Genomic DNA, 22,844 nt, shown 5'->3' with positions numbered 1-22,844 from the left:
ACAGTGTTTCCAGAATCTTCCCAAAGTTTCTCTAATGTTCAGTCAGCGTATTCAGAACCCTAAAAACAAGCCTCTTTCACAAAAATAAGAATCCGTTTTGGGGGAACACAGTTTAACCCCTGACCGGTATATGGATAATTTTTATACTGTTTTTAATTCTGGTCACTTATCTGTAAGTTTGAAATTACTTCCAAGTAAAACATTTTTTTTTCCCCAAAGGAAAAGAAATTACTCTATGGTCTAAAGAATGAATTACAAAACCCACTCCAGGAAGAGAAAACATATATCCCAAAGGAATTGCAGGATTCTGTCAACTCACAGCCACAAGATCTTTAGAATGAACAATAGGGCAGTAATAATAGGACAAATTATAAAATCAAAGAGGACCAAATTTAGCAATCTAGGAACTGCTTGTCAAACAGCCCTGTTTTGCTTCAATAGGCCTTGGCAGAGGCTACAGACAGCATCTCCCGCCGCCACAGACATGTTGAATTCTTTCGGTTCTGTTACAATGGCTGCAGATTCCTCTTTTGCCTTGGTCCTGAAGTGGCTATTAGGTACCAAATGGCTCTTTTAAGAGTTTGCTTCTATGGCTGACTGAAGCCTGGTTCACAGATGGCCTAGATGGAGATGCTGGAATTTTCCTAGCATATGTTAGAGAACAGAATATGATGTCTTACTGAGAGGAGAATGTTGGAGTTACCTGATTACGTGGAGTCTGCTCACAACTCCTAGTGTACAACCCAGGAGGCCCAAAAATGCATTACTCAAGGGAGTCCCAGCCTCCATAAAAATCGCTGTGCTGACTGCCCTCTGTGGACCAGAGATGCAGGTGGGAGATGCTGCCAGAATTTGGGTGTCCTGCTTTCAACAGGAATAATGGGCTCCGGGTGTGACAGAGGTCAGGTGACAGCCCTTGACCAGCAAAGTAAGCAGAATTAGCATAAATGATCACAGGGACTGTGTGGCCTTCAGAGAATTCTGGCTCTCAGGGTCTGTGGCAGTGGCTAATTGATTCATAAAGTTCCTGCAAATAGGGGGGAGGGTATAGCTCAAGTGGTAGAGTGCATGCTTAGCACGCACAAGGTCCTGGGTTCAATCCCCAGTACCTTCCCAGAGAATCAATCAATCAATCAATCACCTCGCCCTCCAAAATAAAAATAAAGTCCCCAGAAATAAAATAGATGGGCAATCCTCCACCACTGTATGGCTTAACCTGTAAAATCAGAGAAAGTGTAAGACAGGTAAGCAGAAATCCCAGTTGAATGACTAATGGAGAGTACCCAATTTCCAGACTCCCATCAGTTTGTAGATCGAGTTACTGACTGAAAGAATGGGAGGTGGAGTCATTGAGAGCCCAGACTGATACAAAAACCAGAAATTTATTGCTGCATCAGTCTACGCATTTGTGTGCTATTCTCCAACAGAATGCAGCCTCCTCAGTGTTCACTGAATATATGTTTGTTGCATCTGTTTCAAGCCAGTCACAACATCCAGGAAGATGCACCACAGGCTGGATCCAAGGTTGTGAATTTGAAGAGTAGATACAGTGGTAGGATAAGCAAAGATGTTGACCATGCTGAGTGTCCAAGCGGGCTTTAGCCTGAGTAGGAAAGAAGCAAGCCGAGGAGGAGGGAAATGCAGATGTCAAGGTCTGTCAAGCTAGAATCAGGGAGAAGAGAATCAAAGAAATCGCTGAAAAGAAGCAAGGAGGGAGTTGACGGCAGGAAAGTCAAGAGATTGTGTTTATGGGTCTTGAGATATCGAAGTGGAAGTCAATATCGAGTTTAATACAAATCATTGAACTGAATACAGGAGCTTGAGCTGGATGCTGGATGCTAGGCAGCTAACGAGACTTAGAAGATGTCACGGAAAACGTGAACCAGGTATCCAGATTCGCAGTGAGACTTCAAGATCAGGACAAGGAGGCTGAAAGATGTAAATTCGCTTAATGTGGTACCTCCCTTCTGTACTTTAAGATGACAGTATGATACCTGGGCAAATATTTAGCCGGAGACTTTTTTTTTTTTTTTTTTTGGTAATTTCTTATGGCTTGATGGCGGGCAACATTCGTTATCTACTGGAATGGCAGGCGACATTCTTTGTCCACAGCAGTATCGTATATATTCATACTTATTTAATACAGTCAACAATTTTTCATGTATAAAAGTATATAGTAATTTCTATTTTTTAAAAAACAAATCAGCTTTGAATACCTAATCTGTTGGTATAAAATAGAAGATATCAGAAGTACTACAACTTGCTAAAATTTCTGTATATAGACCTTGGATTGAAAACGCCAATTAACTATTCAGAACCCACATTTTGGCACACTCTTCCTATTAGGCAAATAAATACTGCTTCCTTCGGCGCGGCCCCCCTTCACCAGAGCAAGATTATTTTTGTTTTCATTTGGTAAAAATGACACTGATTCCGGCTGGAGATCGTTAAAACATCTATTTTCTGTAGGTCACTGGTCCCTAACTCTGTAAAGCCCATGCTGGAACAGGATAATCGTCTCTGCAGCTCCCCAGTACGCAGCAAAGCACTTGCCAAGTACCAATACTCCAACTGCTCAATAAATGTTGGAGAAACCAGGGAATAAAGGCGCAACAAACATGAGATGGGGCCGTAACTGAGGGTGCAAGGCCCCAGCCCAGCGTTACCACCGGACAGAAACCGGTGCACCGAATCCGGCGATGCCCCGGAGGCCGAGGGGCCTCCCCCGCCGCCCTGTGCCCTCTCTTCCCCAGCTTCTTCCCAGCCGTGTCCCGGCTCCAAGCCTGAGGACAGCCCAGGACCGTCTGATCCTGGACTGAGCGTCCACGTCCCCTCGCCGCCGGCACCGGGCTCGCGCATGCTCCGTGGCTGCACCAGGGTCACCCACCCCGGGCCCGCGGGAGTGAGAATCCGTTTCTCCACGTCTTGGAGGCGACCTGGAGGAGGCGGGACGAACACTCCAGCTCCTCCAAGGAGGAAGGGGCCTGGCGGAGGCGGAGAGCCAACCCCAGGAGGCGGCTCACAAAACCCGGAAGCTCTTCCGGAACCAGCGTGCGGCGTCCGCGCGACCCCAGACATGCGCAGTAGCGTCCGCGGCGGCGGCGGCGGCGGCGGCGGCGGCGGCGGCGGCGGCGGCGGCGGCGTCTCCCAGCCGCCAGGTCCCGTCGCCTCAGGCCGCCCGACGCCGCCCGGGTCATGTCGGCCCAGGGCGACTGCGAGTTCCTGGTGCAGCGAGCCCGGGAGCTGGTGCAGCAGGACCTGTGGGCCGCCAAGGCCTGGCTGATCACGGCCCGCAGCCTCTACCCCGCCGACTTCAACATCCAGGTGAGGCCCGGCGGAGCGCGCACGTGGGAGCGCGCCTTCCGGCTTTCCCCGCCTCCCGCCCGGGCCGTCGCCGCGGCCTCCCCCGCGAGGCCGGCACCGGAGACGCCGGGGCCCCCTCCGGGCCGGGGCCGGTAGGGACGAGGGGAGAGGTACGCTCTCTGTGGCCTGGACGACGCATCGGGCCGCGGGGAAGGGCCGCCCGCTGGCTCCTGGGCCCGGGGGGGCCGCCTTGGGGGCGGAGGGTGGGAGAGGCGGGGGTCGGGGAGTGGGAGGCCCGGGGGGTGGGAGAGGCGGAGGGCTGGGGGTGGGAGGGGTGGTGCTGGAGGTTCCCACGAGACCCGGGTGAATGAATGAGCCGTGGAGAGCTCGTGCACAGTGGGGTGGACGGAGGCGGCAGCGCTGTGCTGTGGCTCTGTACGGAGTAAATGCCCTACGTGGGCAATCAGCACAGAGTGTAAGTGTATCAGTAACGCGAATCGCTCAAACCGACACACGGGTTACACGTCAGCTGTAGCCAATAATCCTGATAATGAGGATCGCCATCCGTTCGGCACCTGCTACTTTCCAGCCCTAACTCCACCAATCCTGGCAACCGAGGGGTGACGTGAGCCCAGGGCCCCTCTCCTGAGCCCCGTGTCACCTAGTGATGCCGAACTCTCAGGACCTCCCAGGCGGGGTGGGAGTGGGGTGGGCAGGACCAGCCCAGCCCGGGCCCGAGGGCCTGACCCCTGCGTCTGGTCCCTGTCGCAGTATGAGATGTACAGCATCGAGCGCAATGCGGAGCGGACGGCCACTGCCGGGAGACTGCTCTACGACATGTGAGTGGGGACGCTGGCCTGGGTCTCTCACGAGATTTTGTGCCTGTCTGTGGAAGCGGGAGTTGGGGGAAGATCTTCAAGTTCATCTGCAGGTTTGGTACCTAAAGCGTCCGTAGTCATGAGTCTAGGCCTTCCCTTAATTGCTGACATGCTTTCTCGAGAGAAGTCTTCTTAGGTTTTATTCTCGTTAAAACCGTTCTGTCCAATACTTTATTTTGGAAAATAAGACGGGCTCTTCGCAGAAGTTCAAACAATAACCGAAATACAGAGAACAGTAAGTGAAAGGCATTCCTAAACTGAACCAGAGTTAAGTTCTGTGTGTATTGTGTACATATATACCTGATACATCTCAGTGGTTTTGTGGGGAGGGGCTATGGCATACTGCTTACATCACCCGCCTTGAGGATGGACCCTTTTCCATGTCAGGGTGGAGGGAATTTACTTCAGTCTTTTTCATGACTGCATGGCATTTCTTCTTTTTTTTTTTTTTGTAGTATAGTCAGTTACAATGTGTCAATTTCTGGTGTACAGCATAAAGTTTCAGTCATACATATACATACATATATCCGTTTTCCTATTCTTTTTCATTAGAGGTTACTACAAGATATTGAATATGGTTCCCTGTGCCTACATAGCATTTCATAACCACTCTTTTATTGGTGAATATTTAGTTTCTAGTTATTTGAAATTATATTTGGAATGTCAGTAAGCAATTTTGTACTCACATTTTGGTGTCTTTCTGTAGAATAGGTTCTTAGACATAGATTTTCCTCTTAAGAGGGTATGCACATTTAAAATTTTGATACACTGTCAAATACTCTCAAAAAAATACCGTGCCAGTTGTCATCTCCACTGATGATGTGTAAGAGTGCTTGTTTTCCCACACCTTTGGCAACATTGGATATTATCAGGCTTTCTGTCGGATATTACCTTTTGCCTGATAGGAGGAAATGGTGTCTTGCTATTTTTAGAAATTTGTGTTGTATTACTAATAAGGCTGAGTATCTTCTCAAATGTTTTGTTTGGCTTTTTGTATATTTTTCCTGTGATTTGCCTTTTCCAGTTTTTCCTTTTGTGTGGGAGGATGTGTGTGTGTGTTTTCTTGTTGCTATTTAGGAGTGGTTTACATGTTATGGTCACTTGTCTTTTCACTTATAAAAAAACCTCTAAAGACTTTCTTAGTTTTTATTTTTATATCTTTGTTTTGGTTTGTCTTGGTACATCTATGTATCCCATTGGAATAAAGTAAAAAGTGCTTTTCTCCAATGCTAATGTTTTACGTTCTTTTTTGGATACTATATTACTCTGACACTTTAATGCATTCGTTTTAAAAATAGGTTTGTGAATTTCCCAGATCAGCCGGTGGTGTGGAGAGAAATCAGCATTATTACATCAGCATTAAGAAACGACTCACAGGATAAACAAACACAGTTTTTAAGAAGTAAGAATGAAGTGGGAACTTAATAGTGTATGAATTAATTATTTCTGGCTTACCAACTTCTGTGTAGTAATTTCACAAAAAAGTCACGTCTTTGGTATCGGTGCCCATGTGTAGGTTTTGTTCTTGGCAACTGAAGCCTGTACAAATGACGTCGCTTGGTCCCTTGAGCATTTGCTTAGAACCCTTTAAGCTTCCTTTAAAGGATATGGATACAAAGTTAGCCTTGGGAACTGAATATATTTTTCAACAAGTTCTACAGTAATCAAAAAGCTTCTGTAGATCTCCACAAAACAGGAGAGAAACTTGCAGTAACTTATGACCTTTCCCATTAACCTTCACTCTGTGTTGGTTGCTGTAGCCAATCCAAGATTTCAGATTTTGCATAAAAAAGAAAGTAGATTATTTAGGTTATTTCAACTTAAGTGTGTGCTTTTTATGTCAGCCAGCAACAAGCACCATTGTGACCCTTCCTACACACCGTTCTTCTCTTCTGGATCCAGTAAGGCCTCTAAATATTTTCTGGTCATTCTGCAAACCTCGCTTGCCCAATACTGTCTGACCCAAAGCCTTCCAGGTTGTAGGAGAAACCCAACAATAGTGGCTCTTCCCTTGGTGTATAGTGTTCTGTGCACGATAACGCCTTACTTGCACTTGCGCTTCTGTGTTTTCTTTGTGAGAAACTTTTAAAAGTGAGATGTGTTGTCTTCAGGTTTATTTGAAACTCTTCCTGGCCGGGTCCAGTGTGAAATGTTACTAAAGGTTACAGAACAATGCTTCAACACTTTGGAACGATCAGAAATGTTGCTTCTACTTTTGAGACGCTTCCCTGAAACGGTGGTGCAACATGGGGTAAGATTTGATCCTTTCCTTTTTCTTAAAAAGAAGTACCATTGTGGGGGACGATATAGGTCAAATGGTAGAGCGCATGCCTAGCACGCACGAGGTCCTGGGTTCAATCCCCAGAACCTCCATTAAAATAAAAAACAAAAAATGAATAATAAATGAAGAGACCTAATGACCTCCCCCTGCCAAAAAAAAATTGCAGTTGATCAGTGGACTCACAAGTATATTTAAGAAGCTATCGTGTGTATTACTGTAAAGCAGAACTTCTGAGAACCACTGGGTAAGATCAAACCGAGGAGTCTTTGTCAGTAAATCTAAAAGGGTGTCATTGTTACCAAACTTTCTGAATCTCCAGTAGAAGTCATCTTACCAGTGTAAGGAGACAGCACCAGGCTTTGACAGTGCTGCTTATCTGGGATTGGTAAAATACAGTGAGGTTTAATAAGAAAGTAACCTGTTCCAGGATGTTCCACAGTGTGTTTGAATTGAAAGGAGAGCCTTAGTTTGTAGTCTTACGAGGCACGTTTTTCACGTGCTTGTGCTGTGGACACTGTCTTCCATCTACTCTGCCCGCTCCTCACATCTCTAACGATATTGAGAGCTACTGGCCGGCACTGGTACGTGTTAGGTATGTCCTGTGCTCCTCAGATCCCTTAAGATAGAGAGTATGTGACTTCAGAGGTGATGAAATGGAGTCTTAAATGTGTTGGTAACTTCCCATAGCCGGCCAGTGGGAGAGGTGGGAGTCACATCCTTAACTCTCTTAATTCAAACTTGCTGATCCCTTCCCTCACTACTTTTCTGGCTGCTGGCCCCAGTTAACCTTCTCTGTACCTCTGGATTTTAGCTTCTATAACAAAGTACCAGAAACTAGGTGCCTTAGAACAGCCAAAGTTTATTCTGTCTCAGTGCTGGAAGCTAGAAGTCCAACAGCAAGGTGTGGCGAGGGCCGTGCTCCCTGGGGAGGCTCCAGGGAAGACTGCTCCAGGTACCTCTCATGGCTCCTCACCAGCAGTCCTTGTCATTTGTTGCCTTGTGGCTTCATCACTGCATTTCTGCCTCTGCTGTGACATGGCCTTCTTCGTGTGTCTGGGTCCCTGTGTCTTTACATGGCTTTATACGGGTACCAGTCATTGGATAGATCCAGTATGACTTCATCCTAACTAACTGCATCTATGAAGACCTTTTTTTATAAGATAAAAATATATAAAGTCACATTCTGAGGTTCTGAATGGACATGAATTTGGGGGAAGACACTAGTCAGCCTGGGACACTCTGATCATTAGTCTGACTTTTCACTTTTGGTCTCATGTCATCTTTCACCTCATTCACCCCTCCCCCAACCCACGCAGCCCCAGGTGATTGCAAGGGAGATAACACGGATGGCTCGGGGGATTTTCATAAGCCAACTTTCTATGGTGCTAGGACATTAGTGATGGAGAAGTGGCTTTGAGACTCAAATGGCTCTGTCCAGCATCATCCAGGCTGTCTGACTGGCTACTCCTGGCAACTCTTGAAAGTACTAAGTTTTGCCTACGTAATACATTTTCTAAAACAATTTTTTTAAGGGGGAAGAGGTAATTAGGTTTATTTATTTATTTTTAATGGCGGTATGGGGGATTGAACCTAGGACCTTGTGCATTCTAGGCATGAACTCTACCACTGAACTTTTTTTAATTTTTTTTTTAATTTTGGGGGATAGGTAATAAGGTTTATAAATTTTAAAATTTTGCAGGGGGTAGGTAATTAGGTTTATCTATTTATCACTTTTGGTGGAGGCACTGGGGATTGAACCCCGGACCTTGTGCATGCTAGGCACGCACTCTGCCCCTGAGCTATACCCTCCCCTATAGAATACATCTTGATGTAGAGACTACAGTTCGTTTCCATATTTCTTAGAAACATCTGTACGTCTGTTATTCTGACTAGTTCCAGTGCTTCCTTTAAGTCTCTTAGACGTTCTTTTAGTGTTTTAATTGTACTAGTTCAGAGAAGAATAACCCAGACCAACTAGTCTGTGGTCAGGTGAGCGTGGGGTTCCCGTCCAGGGTGTATAGCTGATGCATTCTTTAGTATTTTAGCCTTTAAAGTGAGATTATGTGTTTCTTGGGGACGTTTGAATAATTAGAGACTGTGTGGTAAATAAAATACGCTCTTCCTTCATGTTAGTCTGGCATCTGAACCTGTAACACATTGAAACGATTGCTTGTGCTTTGAAACAGGTTGGCCTCGGGGAGGCGCTGTTAGAGGCCGAAACAATTGAAGAACAAGAATCTCCCGTTAACTGCTTTCGAAAGTTGTTTGGTAAGAAAAATTACATTTTGTATTAATTCCTTATGTAAGTAGAATATGCTGGGGTAAGTGTCATTAGAGAAATAAGGTCATTGGGGAAAGCAGAGGGACTTTTCATATTATGGAACTTAAATTTTTGTTTACTTTTTCAGTCCAGAAAGCACTTTAAGCAGTTTCTAAAGTCTTGTTATGTAATGGTTGATACCCGTGAAAGACTATGTGTAACCACATATTTCAGTACGAAGCATAGTAATAGACAAGACATGTGCATTGCCGCCCAGACACCACCCATCATGTAGAGTCTGCCTGTGTGTTTCCTTGCTGACTCCGTCCACTGGTGTCCCTCTGCTCAGCGGTTTTAAAATAAACGTGCCATAAGGGTTTTTTTCTTATGTATTTTAGAGACGTATTAAGTGAACCCTAAAATAAATTTTGTTTTTGCCAGAACCCTAGAGTACACAAGCAACTTAATTGGTTTTTGCTCATTTTTCCTCTTCAACAGTTTGTGATGTCCTTCCTCTAATAATTAACAACCATGACGTTCGGTTGCCGGCCAATTTATTATATAAGTACTTGAACAAAGCAGCTGAGTTTTATATCAACTATGTCACTAGGTCTACTCAGACAGAGAATCAGCATCAAGGTGAGCGGGAATCTGCAATTTCTTTCATTTCCTTTTATTTTTCATTTTATAAAACTTCAAGCTTAGAAGTCTGTCAACATTCTGATTATTCTCCTCCGGGTGCATACTAATCTTTCTAAAAGACGATTCCTATGCAAAAAACACTACAGTTAAGAGATGAGACTTTCCTGGAACCAATTTTACCCCTCAGCTGGAACAGTCCACCTGCTGATCTGTGAGAGTAGCTTCATCCATGTTCCACGGCACAGAAGTCACTTCCTTCTATACCAGCGGCCAGTTGTGGGTCTTTGAACAAAACACATGACGTGTTGCGATTCTGTGCTCTTGCCTTTTGAATGGAGAGTCAGACGGTTTTTTTCTTGATTAAATACAGTGTAGATAGTAAGTAGGAATGTTAATCGTAGGCTTCTTTTTTCTCACATCTCAGGTGCCCAAGAAACATCTGATTTAATGTCGCCTAGCAAGCGCAGCTCTCAGAAGTACATAATAGAAGGGCTGACTGAAAAATCGTCCCAGATTGTGGACCCTTGGGAGAGGCTGTTTAAGATTTTGAATGTTGTTGGAATGAGATGTGAATGGCAGATGGATAAAGGAAGACGGTAAAAAAAAAATTTGCTCATTTCTAGGATTGGGTAACAAATCTTTTGATAGCATGATTTTTGAAAAACAAAAACACTTTTCTAAGAGCGTGTCATGTGTAGGTGCACCTCCCTCTAGGCAAATTCTGTGGCAGTCAGTATTTATGCAGAAGAGTATGGTGTTTCACTTTATTAAAAGATTCCCCTTGGAAGAGTGAACTCTTAAGCTGATGTAAAGTGTGAAGCACTCCTTGGCGCTAGGAGGGAAGAGAGACTGCTTGGCATGTTTGTCCCTAAACATCCTAAAAATCTCAGCTTCCTCACTGCTCTGAATGAGAAGGGGAATATGCATCCAGACTCAGACGATGAGGAATAATTTTACATACCTAGAGCCACGTTTGGTCAGTGTGATGGTTCTGTTGTTGCTTGCTTAGACCCTTGGCCGACCAGCCCAGAGTACTCCAATAACTTTGACCATCCTTCATCTTTCAGAAGCTATGGCGATATTTTGCATAGAATGAAGGATCTCTGCAGATACATGAACAACTTTGATAACGAAGCTCATGCCAAATACAAAAACCAAGTGGTCTATTCCACGATGCTGGTCTTCTTTAAGAACGCATTCCAGTATGTCAGCAGCATACAGCCGTCTCTATTCCAAGGTTGGTTTAAGAATTTTAGAGGGTCCCAAAGTGCTGGCCTCACTGGGGAGGGTGAGGAAGATGAGAATGCTTACCTTAACCCTGTTCTTGGGTCCAGGTGGCCGCAGGGTGATGCCTGCGCTTTTATTAGTTGTTGATTTTTATGTCAGTACATAAAAAGTTCTACGTCAAAGGATATACTGGTTCTGTGAGACCAAATACAGATATTGAATGCCTCTGTTTTGAAAAAGTAGCAGATGTAGCAAAGTAGTGAAGTAGATTTCCAAACACTTTGCAGTCAAGATTTTTAAAAATAATACATATGCATATAAATTCTAGAAAAATAGAAAAATAAGAGGGTGAAACCACCCGCAGTATTTCCAGTGTAACACAGCACTCATTTTTGTGTATTACCTGTAGTCTTTCCAATATTTAGATTTGTTTGGAATTCGTAACCATAAAGCACATGTCGCTTCGCAGTCTCACGTTTTTGGCTGATTTTATGATTCATGATCATTGGGAAAAAAAAAATTGTAGATACGTAAGAACAAACACAAAGAAGGAACTTTGGCTTGTAGTCCGCCGCTGAGAGAGAACTTTTATTAGCAATTTGGTGTATATCCGTGCACTCTTATATTCTGTGTGTGTATTCTTATTTATGTGCCTAATTGGGATCATAGCGAACATTTTTTTTTAATGACACATTTTTAGGTGACAGTTGAGTAGACATCTGCTTGATATGAACTACTCTTTTCCTTGCTACATTTCTCAGTGTTACTGTTTTCCGTCCATCCGCAGGTCCCAATGCCCCCAGCCAGGTTCCACTGGTTCTTCTCGAGGACGTATCAAATGTGTACGGTGATGTAGAAGTTGATCGAAATAAACACATACATAAAAAGAGGAAACTAGCTGAGGGAAGAGAAAAACCCATGGTAACTCTTTCAGATATAATTATGAACAGATTATGTATGTATGGGTTGCCAGAAATGAATCTTTGTAAAAATATGGCTTTGGAACTAAACTGATAAAGGTTTAGGTCTTTTAATTATAAGATATAATTACTGTATGAAGTGATGGTTCTCAGCCAGAGATGCTTTTGCCCCCTGGGGCATTTGGCAGTGTCCAAGGACATCTCTGATGGTTGTGGCTCAGTGGGGAGGGGTTACTGTTCGTATCTGGTGAGTGGAGACCTGAGGTGGCACCAGGCATGCCACAGCCCCCCATAATAGGGCTACCCAGCCCGAAAGGCCAGTAGCAAGGCTGAGAAACTTGGTAGGAGTTACTTAACACCTGTTTGAATGGCATCGATTAAATTTAAAAAGCAAAACCAAATGAACTACCTTGGACACCTCACTCTGGGTGTTGTGCTGGGCATAGGCCACAGAATGGGGAGAGCCTTGACCATCAGGGCAGGGAGTCGTCATCACCCAAGGGGAGATGTTGGAAAGGTCCCATAAAGGAGACGAGTCCTTGGCATCAGCCTTGTCAGGTCTTGTCCTTTGAAATTGGGAGGGAGATTTTGTCAAGAGGGGGCAGTTTGCACAAAAGGTGCAGGAAGCCAGAGAGAGTGAGGGACCATCCATCTTCTGGTCTGATTAGGGGGCAAGCCTGAGATCGATTCAGGTTTCCAAACTTTTTAAGCAGAGGAATTGTTTCAAGAAAAGCTTTAGCGGAGGCCCGTTGTGTCACGTGAAGGCCAGGATGCCCTCGGTGACAATTCTCTCTATAAGGCCCGGGGTAAGCATCCCAGGCTCTCAGGCCCTGCCTCCCTCGCCGCTGCTCAGCTCTGCTGCCAAAGCGCACAGACAGCCTTCGACAGTGGGACGCAGGCAGCGCGGCCGCGTCCCCGCCACACCTTATGTACAAAAGCAGCATTTGGCCTGCGGGTGGTAGTGTGCTGACCCCCGCTCTAGTGGAAATGGGGGGCAGCCAGGAGTCTCCCCGACTTTGGTCCCCGCTCCTCTCCCGCTTCTCAGCCCTTGAGTAACGTTTCACTAGACCCCGGGGTGATGAGAGACGGCCCAGGGGTGGGTTTGGTCTGATGTCTCTGCAGACTCTCTGGTGTGAAATGGACTGGAGCCAGAGGATGTGGCCATTCTGAGCGCACGTAAGGGGATTAACCCTGCTGAAAAGAGAATGGTCAAAGGCACAAGTTTGCCAATAATTTCAGAGATTGATACATGCTTTGAAACCAACCATGAGCCGCAGGCCAAGATCTCTGTGCTAATAGCCAGGCTTTCTCGGTGCCCCCTTTTCTCTGCTTTTTCCTTCTTTCCTGACACTCCCAGGCTGGGTCCCTGTCACTGGCTCTCCCTTCTGGTTTCTGAAGGTGGGTGGTTTCACAGTGAGACCACGTAGGTGATCAGTAGCGTGTTACTAGTTTTAACTAGGAGCAGTGCTGTGTCCCCCCGCTGTTCATTGTGTATGACGTAGCCCTGTCCATCCGTTTCTCTGCGCCACCACCACCTCCTCCCTGCCCGGCCACCCCAGCCTCTGCCCTCGGTCACCTGGGTCGTCACCTGTCTCCCAGCTCCCAGTCTTGCTCCCCACGGTCTCTTCTCTACCCAGCAGCCTCAGCGGTCGTTTTCCACCGTGAATCATTTACTTTGTTGGTTGCTTGGTGTGCCATCTGTGGCCCTTTGCCAGATGACAAGCTCCGTGGGGCTGAGGACATTGTCTGTCTCTTCCCGCCCTCTGACCTGGGCCTCCATACAGCACCTGAGCCCCAGCGGGCTTCGGTGACCTTCTGGTGAACAAGGGATTCCCACACTTCGCTCCCGAGTTTGGATCCAGGCTGTGGTAGAGCTGTTCCCCTTCTGCTCTTCTGTTCTGCTTTCCATTCCTCACCTGTCCCATGTCACCTCGCAGGCTCTGCTTGCAGGCTTTGGCCCTCCTGGCCTTTCTGGGGTTCCATCCCACCGTCGGCCCCACCCGGTGCAGGCCCAGCCAGGTCTGTTTGTCCCGCTGCAGCCGGGGACGTACCCGTTGGCCCATGAGCTCAGCTTACAGACAGGTTTCGATTTCTCGTAGTTTGGTTTTTAGTAACCTAGCTTCTAAAACTTGGGAGCTTTCTCATCACAATCCAGATGTCTGACTTCCCTTTAGCAGCTGCAGTCTCTGATAACGGTGGCCTCTAGTGGAGGCTTCTCCACCCGGCCTGAGTGCCCTGCTCACGTGACCGGCCAGGTGACCAGAGCTGGGGGCAGCCTCTCCCGTGGACAGTGCGTTCCCACGCGCGCACACGCATGTGCCGTCCCTGGGGTCAGGACTCTGGCTTCAGAGCATCCCCTCTGAGCCCTAGAATGTTCTTTTGCATTTCAGAACCAATTTGTCTACATTTTATAAACTGTTTGGAACTCCACACTGTCCCCACCATATTTGAGTTCCCTTCTGTTAACTCCTGATCTCATTTTGAGGCAAGAAGGTGTTCCCTAAGTTTCCACACCAGTGAACACACCATTAGTATTACTGTGTCTGACTGGATCGCCCACGTGTGGTGGGAGCAGGACCCTGGTGAACAAGGATGCCTGACAGGTGGGGGGTTTTGGCTGAGACACAGATCAGGGTGTGTGTCATTACCGAGGCGAGTAATAAGACTGTGATGCTAAATGGGGTTGGGGGGAGGGTCCTGGATGTCATGGAATTGGGAGAAGGTAGGTGGTGGGAAGGAAGTGCCTATATTTTCTGAAACTAGCTTGATGGGCCTTTTTTTTTTTTTTAACCTATAGTTTATTTACAATTTCATGTTAGTTTCCGGTGTACAGCTTCAGAGTCTTTTCCATTATAGGTTATTATAAGATACTGAATATAATTCCCTGTGCTACACAGTACATCATTGTTCATCTGTTTTGTACCTAGTGGTGTGTATCTGTTAATCTCAAACTCCCAGTTTATCCCTCCTTCTCCCCTTTCCCCTTTGGTAACCATAAGTTTGTTTTCTGTGTTGGTGAGTCTGTTTCTATTTTGTAAATAAGTTCTATTTGTATTGTTTTTTAGAGTCCACATATAGGTGATCTCATAATATTTGTCTTTCTCTGACTTACTTCACTTAGTATGATAATCTCTGGGTCCATCCATGTTGCTGCAAATGGCAGTATTTCGTTCTTTTTTCCGGCTGAGTAATATTTCACTGTGTGCGCATACCACATCTTTTTATCCAGTCATCTGTCGATGGACATTTAGGTTGCTTCCATGTCTTGGTTATTTGTAAATTAGGGCTGCTCTGAACATTGGGTACATGTGTAGTTTTTTCAAATTAAGAGTTTTCATCTTTTCTGGATATATGCCCAGGAGTGGGATTGCTGGATCTTATGGTAACTCTTTTTTTAGTTTTTTAGGGAACTGCCATACTGTTCTCCATAGTAGCTGCACCAGTCCACATTCCCACCAACAGTGTAGGAGGGTTCCCTTTTCTCCACACCCTCTCCAGCATTTATCATTTGTGGACTTTTCAATGATGGCCATTCTGACTGGTGATACCTCACTGTAGTTTTGATTTGCATTTCTCTAATAATTAATGATGTTGAGCATCTTTTCATGTTACTGTTGGCCATGTGTATATCTTTGGAGAAATGTCTGTTTAGGTCTCCTGCCCATTTTTGATTGGATTATTTGTTTTTTTGATGTTGAGTTATATGAGCTCTTTGTATATTGTGGAAATTAAGCCCTTGTTGGTTGCATTGTTTGCAGAGTATTTTCTCCCAGTCTGTAGGTTGTCTTTTTGTGTTGTTTATGGTTTCCTTTGCTGTGCAAAAGCTTCTAAGTTTGATTAGGTCCCATTTGTATATTTTTTTAATTTCTTTTGCCTTGGGAGACTAGTCTAAGAAACTATTACTGTAATTTATGTCAGAATGTTTTGCCTATGTTCTCTTCTAGTTTTATGGTGTCATGTCTTATGTTTAATTCTTTAGGCCATTTTGAGTTATTTTTGTGTATGGTGTGAGAGAGTGTTCTCATTTCATTGATTTACATGCAGCTGTCTGGCTTTTCCAGTGCCACTTGCTGAACAGACTGTCTTTTCTCCTTTATATATTCCTGCCTCCTTTGTCAAAGATTAATTGACCAGAGGTCTTTTTTTTTTTCTGGGCTCTCCATTCTGTTCCATTGATCCATGTGTCTTTTCATGCCAATACCATGCTGTTTTGATTAATGTAGCTCTGTAGTATTGTCTGAAGTCTGCGAGGGTTATGCCTCCAGCTTTGTTCTTTTTTTTCAGAATTGCTTTGGCAATTCTAGGTCTTTCCTGATCCCATATAGATTTTAGGATTATTTGTTCCAGCTCTGTTGAAATGTCCTGGGTAATTTGATAGGGATCACAGTAAATCTGTAGATTGCTTTGGGTACTGTGGCCATTTTAACATTATTAAGTCTTCCAATCCAAGAGCAGGGGATATCTTTCCATTTCTTTGTGTCATCTCCAGTTTCCCTTATCAGTGTTTTATGGTGCAGTGTGTGGGTCATTCACCTCCTTGGTTAGGTTTATTCCTGGGTTTTTGTTTTTGTTTTTGTTTTTTTGGATGCGATTTTAGAAAACATTTTTTTTTACTCTTTCTGATATTTCATTGTTAGTGTAAAGAAATGCAACAGATTTCCATATGTTGGTCTTGTATGCTGCTAACTTGCTGAGTTCATTTATTAGTTCTAATAGTTTTTGTGTGGAGTCTCTAGGGTTTCTGTATAGAGTATCACGTCTTCTGCATACAGTGACATTTTTACTTCTTCTCTTCCACTTTGGATACCTTGTTTTTCTCTTGTCTGATTGCTGTGGCTAGGATTTCCAATACTATGTTGAATAGAAGTGGTGAGAGTGTGCACCCTTAATCTTATTCCAGAATTTAGCAGCGTTGAGTATAATATTGGCTGTGGATTTGTCATAAATGGCTTTTATTATCTTGAGGTATGTTCCTCCTGTACTCACTTTGTGAGAGTTTTTATCATGAGTGGATGTTGAATTTTATCAAATGCTTTTTTGCATCTATTGAAATGATCGTATGGTTTTTGTCCTTTCTCTTGTTGATGTGATGTATCACATTGATTGATTTGCGTATATTGAACCATCCTTGTGACCCTGGAATGAATCCACCTTGAGTGTGGTATAATAATCTTTTTTGTGTGGTGCTGGATTCAGTTTGCTAATGTTTTGTTGAGAATTTTTGCATCTATATTCATCAAAGATACTGACCTGTAATTTTCTTTTTTGATAGTGTCTTTGGTTTTGGTATCACCATGATGGTGACTTCACTGAATGAGTTTGAGAGAATTCCCTCCTCTTCACTGTTTTGGAAGAGTTTGAGAAGGATCAGTATGAGTTCTTCTTTGTATGTTTGGTAGAATTCCCTAGTGAAGCCATCTGGTCCTGGACTTTTGTTTGCAATGAGTTTTTTTGGGTTTTTTTTTTCTTTTTTAATTATAGATTCTATTTCACCTCTAGTGTTTGGTCTGTTCAAATTGTCTATTTCTTCTTGATTCAGTTTTGGCAGGCTGTATATTTCTAGAACCTTATTCATTTCTTCTAGATTGTCCATTGTGTTGCCGTATAACTGTTCATAGTATTTTCTTTTTTTTTTTTTTTTTTTTTTTTGTATTTCTCTGATGTCAGGTGTAATTTCTCCTCTTTCATTTCTTATTTTGTTTATTTGTGTCCTCTCTCGTTTCTTCTTGGTGAGCCTGGCTAGAGGTTTGTCGATTTTGTTTATGAGGATTGAACCTTTTAGCTGAAATACTTGTACGTATTTTAAAATGCTCTTAGGGGGATAAAAATCTGCAGGGAGGATTTAACTGGGGTCATTGAATTAATAAAAATGACCTTGGGTGGAGTAAAAGATTCAAGAAATTTTTAGCAAAATAAAATTAAGTGGAGATTTCGCCTTTACTTCCTTTTGGCAAAAAGTCTGACCACACCCAGTGGCATTTGCAGTGGTTGCCTTCCTCTGAGGCCCTCTCTTTTTTTTGGCTTTATATTGCTTGAGATGAAGAGCCAGAAAAGTAGGAATTTTTATTATAAAATACAGAGGGCGTTAATGGATAACTGCAGGCAGATGTAATTCCTGGCCGAGCACCTTGCATCGGGCGGCTGTGGAAGAAGTTCTGTGCCGTAAACAAGATACGTGACCTTCTTTTCTCCAGATTATTTCTTACAGGACTCAGGCTTTCATTTTATTCTACTACACAACAAACTATTTGTTGGAAGCAAATTAGATGATGTCACATATTGGGAGGAAAAGTAAGCTATAAAACAGGTGCTACTGAATTCAGCTCTATTCCTGAATGTGAAAATCTCATTTTTGGCTGTGATAACATTCATATGTTTTTAAGTGATTGGAAGTTTTAACTCTGTAGCTTTACTCTGAAGCCAGCGTAAGCTTAGAATTTATCACCAGGAGACCGTAACCTTGATTTTAAAAGTAAAAATTGAGTGTGTGAGAATGAAAGAATGAAAATTTTATATTTTTACAGCTAAATTGTTCAATTCAAAAAAACTTTCATTATATTCATGGTAGTATCTTTTGATAGAAAATTCAGATGCTAATGAGAACTGGCAGTAATAAACATGGTAGTGTTCAAGTGCATGGCTCTTTTTCTTACCACTTTGAGTTAATCCTGGTCCTTTCCCTGAGCAGAGTTCGGACGACGAAGACTGTCCGGCAAAAGGAAGGAACCGTCACATTGTCGTCAACAAGGCAGAGCTTGCTAACTCGATCGAGGTGTTAGAGAGCTTTAAGCTGGCCCGAGAGAGCTGGGAGCTGCTCTATTCCCTAGAATTCCTTGACAAGGGTAAGCTCTTATGCCCGCCCCCTTGTGTGGGTCCACGTTTTATATGAAATCATCGCGCCAGAAGGTTCATTATGCTACTTGAAATGTCACATCACTAAGGCTAATTACACTGACTGCAGTAGTGCCCACACTTTATAGGAATCTTTTTCGCGAGGATACCTCATCAGTTATTCATATGCAAACAACCACTTACCTCTTAGCTCCGTCGCGGAATTATAATCAGGGTTGGGCTGGAGTTTCAGGGAGAGGTTCTGGTTTTTTAAAATTTACATTGCTGGCCTTTTTTTTTTCCTTGCTGGGGTTGTTTTGTGCTTTTAGCTGTTCTTTCCCCCTGGTTTGTACCTTCCTCCAGCCACACGTAATTCACGGTACAGAAGGTGGCACTCTTTCTGCCTGCGTTAGCTCCACTGCCTGAAAAGCCCAACATCCAAACACTGCAGGAAGCCTGTTTGAGTGTAGACATAACCTGAAGGGAGTTTTCTCCGTATGCAGCTGACACCATTGTGCATGGCAGCACCTCTGAGAAATCACTCGCGCTTTGCTGACCAGCATGTTTTTCTGTATTTTGGGAATCAGGGCCGTTACTTCCCTTTGGCCAGTGGGCGTTCGTCCCTGGCCTGCTTCTGTCACCCTGCCTCTACAGAGCCCTTATCCGATGCATCATGTCACATTTTCTAAGTAAACGTCACATCATTCGGTTTCTCCTTGTCACACCTCGAATTGAGAGCAGGTGTGTGGCTTTTGGAGAGGATTTTGTTTTCTTTAGTTATAAATTGACTTTTTAAAAAAAGTGAAACTCTTAGTGTCGTGTATTTATTATTCTAACTGAGTGAAGGCAAAGTAGTTCAAAAGATAAATGAGTAATGTGTGAAAAGCATTTTTCATAGCTCTTAGCACATGCTACGTGCTTAGTGAATGCCGATGCCTGATGAAACTACTTATGCGCGACTGGGAGGGATCCTATTGTAACTTTCCTGTCTAATTGAAAGTCTTGACCATTGTTTGTTTTTTGGAAGGGGGAGGCAGGGAGGTAATTAGGTTTACTTGTGTATTTATTTTTAGAGGAGTTACCAGGGATTGAACTCAGGACCTCGTGCGTGCTGAGCACGCGCTCTGCCATTTATAGTCCTGCAGCTGTACCCTCCCCACTAGACCGTTGTTTTAGAAACCAAAGCCTAAAGTTCCTTCCGTTTTTTGGTAATTTGCCTCTCTGACCATTGTCCTCTTGATGGGTTTGTCAGTTTTATTCTCTGCTTGTGTGTCATGTTTTTGGTAAGTTTGCTTTTGAATTCTTGCTCAGAGTTTACAAGAATTTGTCTGGCGTGGAAGACGGATACTTGGCTCTGGCTGAGAATCTTCCTGAATGATATGATCATCTATCAGGTAGAGTGATGTGTGTCTAAGTCCCTGTGTCTGGACAGGCCCCTTGTTACTGCAGGCGTCTTCAGCGTGGAGGGGGGCGTGTGCCCCCCGTGGACTGGTCCGCCACTCCAGGGGCAAATGCTCTGTCCTCAGTGGGGACGAGATCGTGGTCCACTTTCACCTCAGAGTAACTCCAGACGGCAAGGCCACGCATTCTGTGTTGCCTTTGGGGTGTGCAGTCACACCCCTCTGTAGAAGTAAGAGTTTTCCTTTTCAGTAAAAGGTGGACACTTCTCACCCCTCCTCCCTGCCCTGGTGGGGTCCTTCTGCCTGGCTCTGCTGTCCTCAAGGTGCTCAGACCTAGAAGGGAGAGAGGGTTTAGTAAGAAGACGAGGACTTCCAGCCTCTTGTTGAGTGGACAGGGTGCGGCCTCCAGCCTTCAGGAAAGAGAGGTGGTATCATAGTAAAATATTTACGAAGAAATGGTATATCCGGGATGTCCTTTATCAAAGGGCTGACGTTATTTTATTTAGTATTTTGTATTTATAAAGTACCTCCATACAGACCCTCCATCTTGCTGTAACTAAACTGGTTTGGCTCTGTTGCTAAGTCTCCTCTTGCTCCCTGATTACACAGAGGTCCTGATTTGTACTTGCTTGCTAGTTGCTTAATTAGGTCAGAGATTTCTTTTTTTAATGGCAGTTTTTCCCTCCTTGCTGCTGTGACTTCCAAGGGTCAGTATAAAAAGGCCATAGCCAGCCTGCATCACTTGGCAGCTCTCCAGGGATCAGTCCCTCAGCCGCAGATCTCGGGACAGGGGACCTTGGAGCATCAGAGGGCGCTCATCCAGCTGGCCACCTGCCACTTCGCTCTGGGGGAGTACAGAGTGAGTACTGGGTGCCGAGCACGGGGACCTGTAGGTGCTCTCAGCCACCCCGGGGCTTCCTCTTACGCCCTAAGTGGCTTTTTAATTCCTTACATGTTTACTTAAAACTTGATCATCTGCCTCGACTTTATCACCTAATCTACTGGTGAAAATCTGGATGATTTTGTTTCGTTTCCTCCTTATGACATCTTCCTGAAATCAGGCTTCCATACTTTTCTTTCTTTTTTTTTTTTTTCTAACTTTTTTCTTTTTATTAGGTAGAAAGGTAGAATTATTGTAGTTGGACTGCACCTGCACGTTATATTGCATGTAAATACATACAGTACACTGCACATTTGTTTCAGTTTACATATAGGTACTGATCCTTGTTTCTAAGAACAGATTAGAGCTTTAGCTTTTTAAACTTACACAGTTATCAAAGGAATAAAGCCAACCACAAAATAAAGGCTTCCATACTGTTCACACTGCCTGCTCCTTGTTCCGTCTGCTGGAGGGTGCTTTTTACTTCCTTGCCGGGAATCCCTTTAGAGTGGAGTCAGGCCCTTGGTACCTGGACAGAGAGGCCTTCACCGAGTAGGAAGCAGACTCCCGACAGCTTATCTGAACGTCACGTTCTCTTTTTACGGGGAAACAACACCTCCCGGGGGTGCTGCAGGAGCAGGCGTGCGACAGCCTGGCTCCTCCATGCCGTGAGCCCCTCCTGCCGCAGGGGCGGGCGCACCCCCGTAAAAACGGTAAACGTCTGCACTCAGTGAGGGTTGTCAGCATGGTCTTTGTACACAGTTCCTGGGTCAGTTCAAGACCATGACCTAACACACAAACTCGGATTTCTTCTCATCTCTCTATACATTAAGTTGATCACTAAGTTAGATTTTTTTAACATGAACTTTGAAATGTGATCCATTTTTCCATGATGATTTTTAGAAAGAAACATTTAGCAAGCATGTAAAGCGTGTCCACTGAAAATTGACATGCTTTCTACCACCCTTTATGTCGTCACCAGGTACATCATTTGAAGTTTCTATTAATTCCTTCTGAGAATGTAAGGGAGCACATACTTACCCACAAAGGTAACACACACGTCAGAGTTAGCTGCCCATGGCCCTCTGGTCTGCACCTTAGTAGGGAACAGGGAATAGGCCGGTAGGTTGGGTCATCTCCGCAAACTCGTCCTCTCCGAGGGCTTTGGGCACCCACTCTGAGCGGATCACTGCCAGGCCTTCATCCTCAGTTTCTACCTTATGTGATCCCTGAGTCTCACTACCTGTCTTCAGCTGGAGCTCGTCCTGTCCTCATGTGTGTTTCCTTAGTTCTTGGGCCTCAGACACAAGCTGTCAGGTCCTGGGGGGCTTCCACTTGAGCTGATCCCTTTGCCCCTTCCGGGACGGCACCGCTACTTCTGGTGCTGTGGCTTTTGCTTCCACTGCCACCGCTCTAACCCACAGCTGTTAACCAAGTTTGTTGCCTGGAACCTCTTTTCCAACCCTATAAATTACGGTCACTGCTCTAAAATACTGCTGTCATCCCTCCACTTAATTGAAGTGCTGGCTTCCCGGGTGCCCCGAGTTGAGCTGTGTGCTGGGGCGGGGAGCACAAGCAGGGTGTGGGCCCGGGGGGAGCCCTGCATTCAAGGACATGTCCTTTGAGTTGGAGAGAAGAGTGCAGGTATTTATATAAAACAGTTAAAAATCCAAAATTAATGGTAATTTAATGGTACAAATCCTATATTAATGGTGCGGAAGGCATTCAGGGAAAGCTGGTTTCACCGGGGCCCATGTCCTCAAGGAAAGACTTACAGAAATGGTTGGCTGGAGCTGGGCGTTGTAGGATATGGTTCTGAGTTAACTCCCGGCCCCACCCCTACTTTCTCTGACCTGGGGCAGGATACCCGACAAGGCCGTCTGACTCCAGGGTTCAAGTTCTTACCTACCCAGCTGCCACCTCCCAAAGCTGGAGCCTCACAAGCCCGGGGCCACGGGTGGGTTCTAGATGTGCCGAGATTCCCACCCCTCAGCCTCGGGGCAGCTGAAGCCCTGGATCACTTGCTGCCAGCTCTGAGCAGCCTTACAAATAGCGTTTTCTGAACATGCTAAGATGTGAGAAAGGTTGGGAAACACGGATGTGAAATGGGGATAGGAGGCGGTTGTGCCTGACACACAGAGGGTGCTCCCTGGGCGGACTCTGACCTCTGACCGTCACCACTGGAGTTTGATGGGGAGACTGAAGGTGCCTTCTTCTCTGTG

At 44.9% G+C, this 22,844-nt stretch overlaps 1 protein-coding gene across 5 annotated transcripts in view; it reads left to right on the top strand.

Moving 5' to 3' along the window:
- The first annotated feature begins 3,120 nt into the window (after positions 1 to 3,120).
- INTS10 (integrator complex subunit 10) overlaps positions 3,121 to 22,844 on the top strand; it is a 32,891-nt gene continuing 13,167 nt past the window's right edge. For 2 of the 5 annotated variants that reach the window (XM_031439987.2, XM_031439986.2), the window contains exons 1-12: positions 3,121 to 3,324; positions 4,075 to 4,142; positions 5,480 to 5,583; positions 6,293 to 6,432; positions 8,649 to 8,730; positions 9,221 to 9,361; positions 9,789 to 9,960; positions 10,432 to 10,601; positions 11,379 to 11,512; positions 18,200 to 18,353; positions 19,654 to 19,736; positions 20,449 to 20,601. In XM_031439987.2, the coding sequence (XP_031295847.1) occupies positions 3,196 to 3,324; positions 4,075 to 4,142; positions 5,480 to 5,583; positions 6,293 to 6,432; positions 8,649 to 8,730; positions 9,221 to 9,361; positions 9,789 to 9,960; positions 10,432 to 10,601; positions 11,379 to 11,512; positions 18,200 to 18,353; positions 19,654 to 19,736; positions 20,449 to 20,601 (1,530 nt within the window). In that variant the 5' untranslated portion in view covers positions 3,121 to 3,195. Of the gene's footprint in view, positions 3,325 to 4,074; positions 4,143 to 5,479; positions 5,584 to 6,292; positions 6,433 to 8,648; positions 8,731 to 9,220; positions 9,362 to 9,788; positions 9,961 to 10,431; positions 10,602 to 11,378; positions 11,513 to 18,199; positions 18,354 to 19,653; positions 19,737 to 20,448; positions 20,602 to 22,844 lie in introns of those variants that run through there. The other 3 variants (XM_031439991.2, XM_031439988.2, XM_064477393.1) reach the window with 2 other exon arrangements.

The sequence above is a fragment of the Camelus dromedarius genome, chromosome 22, assembly GCF_036321535.1.
Source record: "Camelus dromedarius isolate mCamDro1 chromosome 22, mCamDro1.pat, whole genome shotgun sequence".
In the NCBI taxonomy this organism is placed as follows: domain Eukaryota; kingdom Metazoa; phylum Chordata; class Mammalia; order Artiodactyla; family Camelidae; genus Camelus; species Camelus dromedarius.
This window is presented reverse-complemented; position numbering and strand designations above follow the sequence as displayed.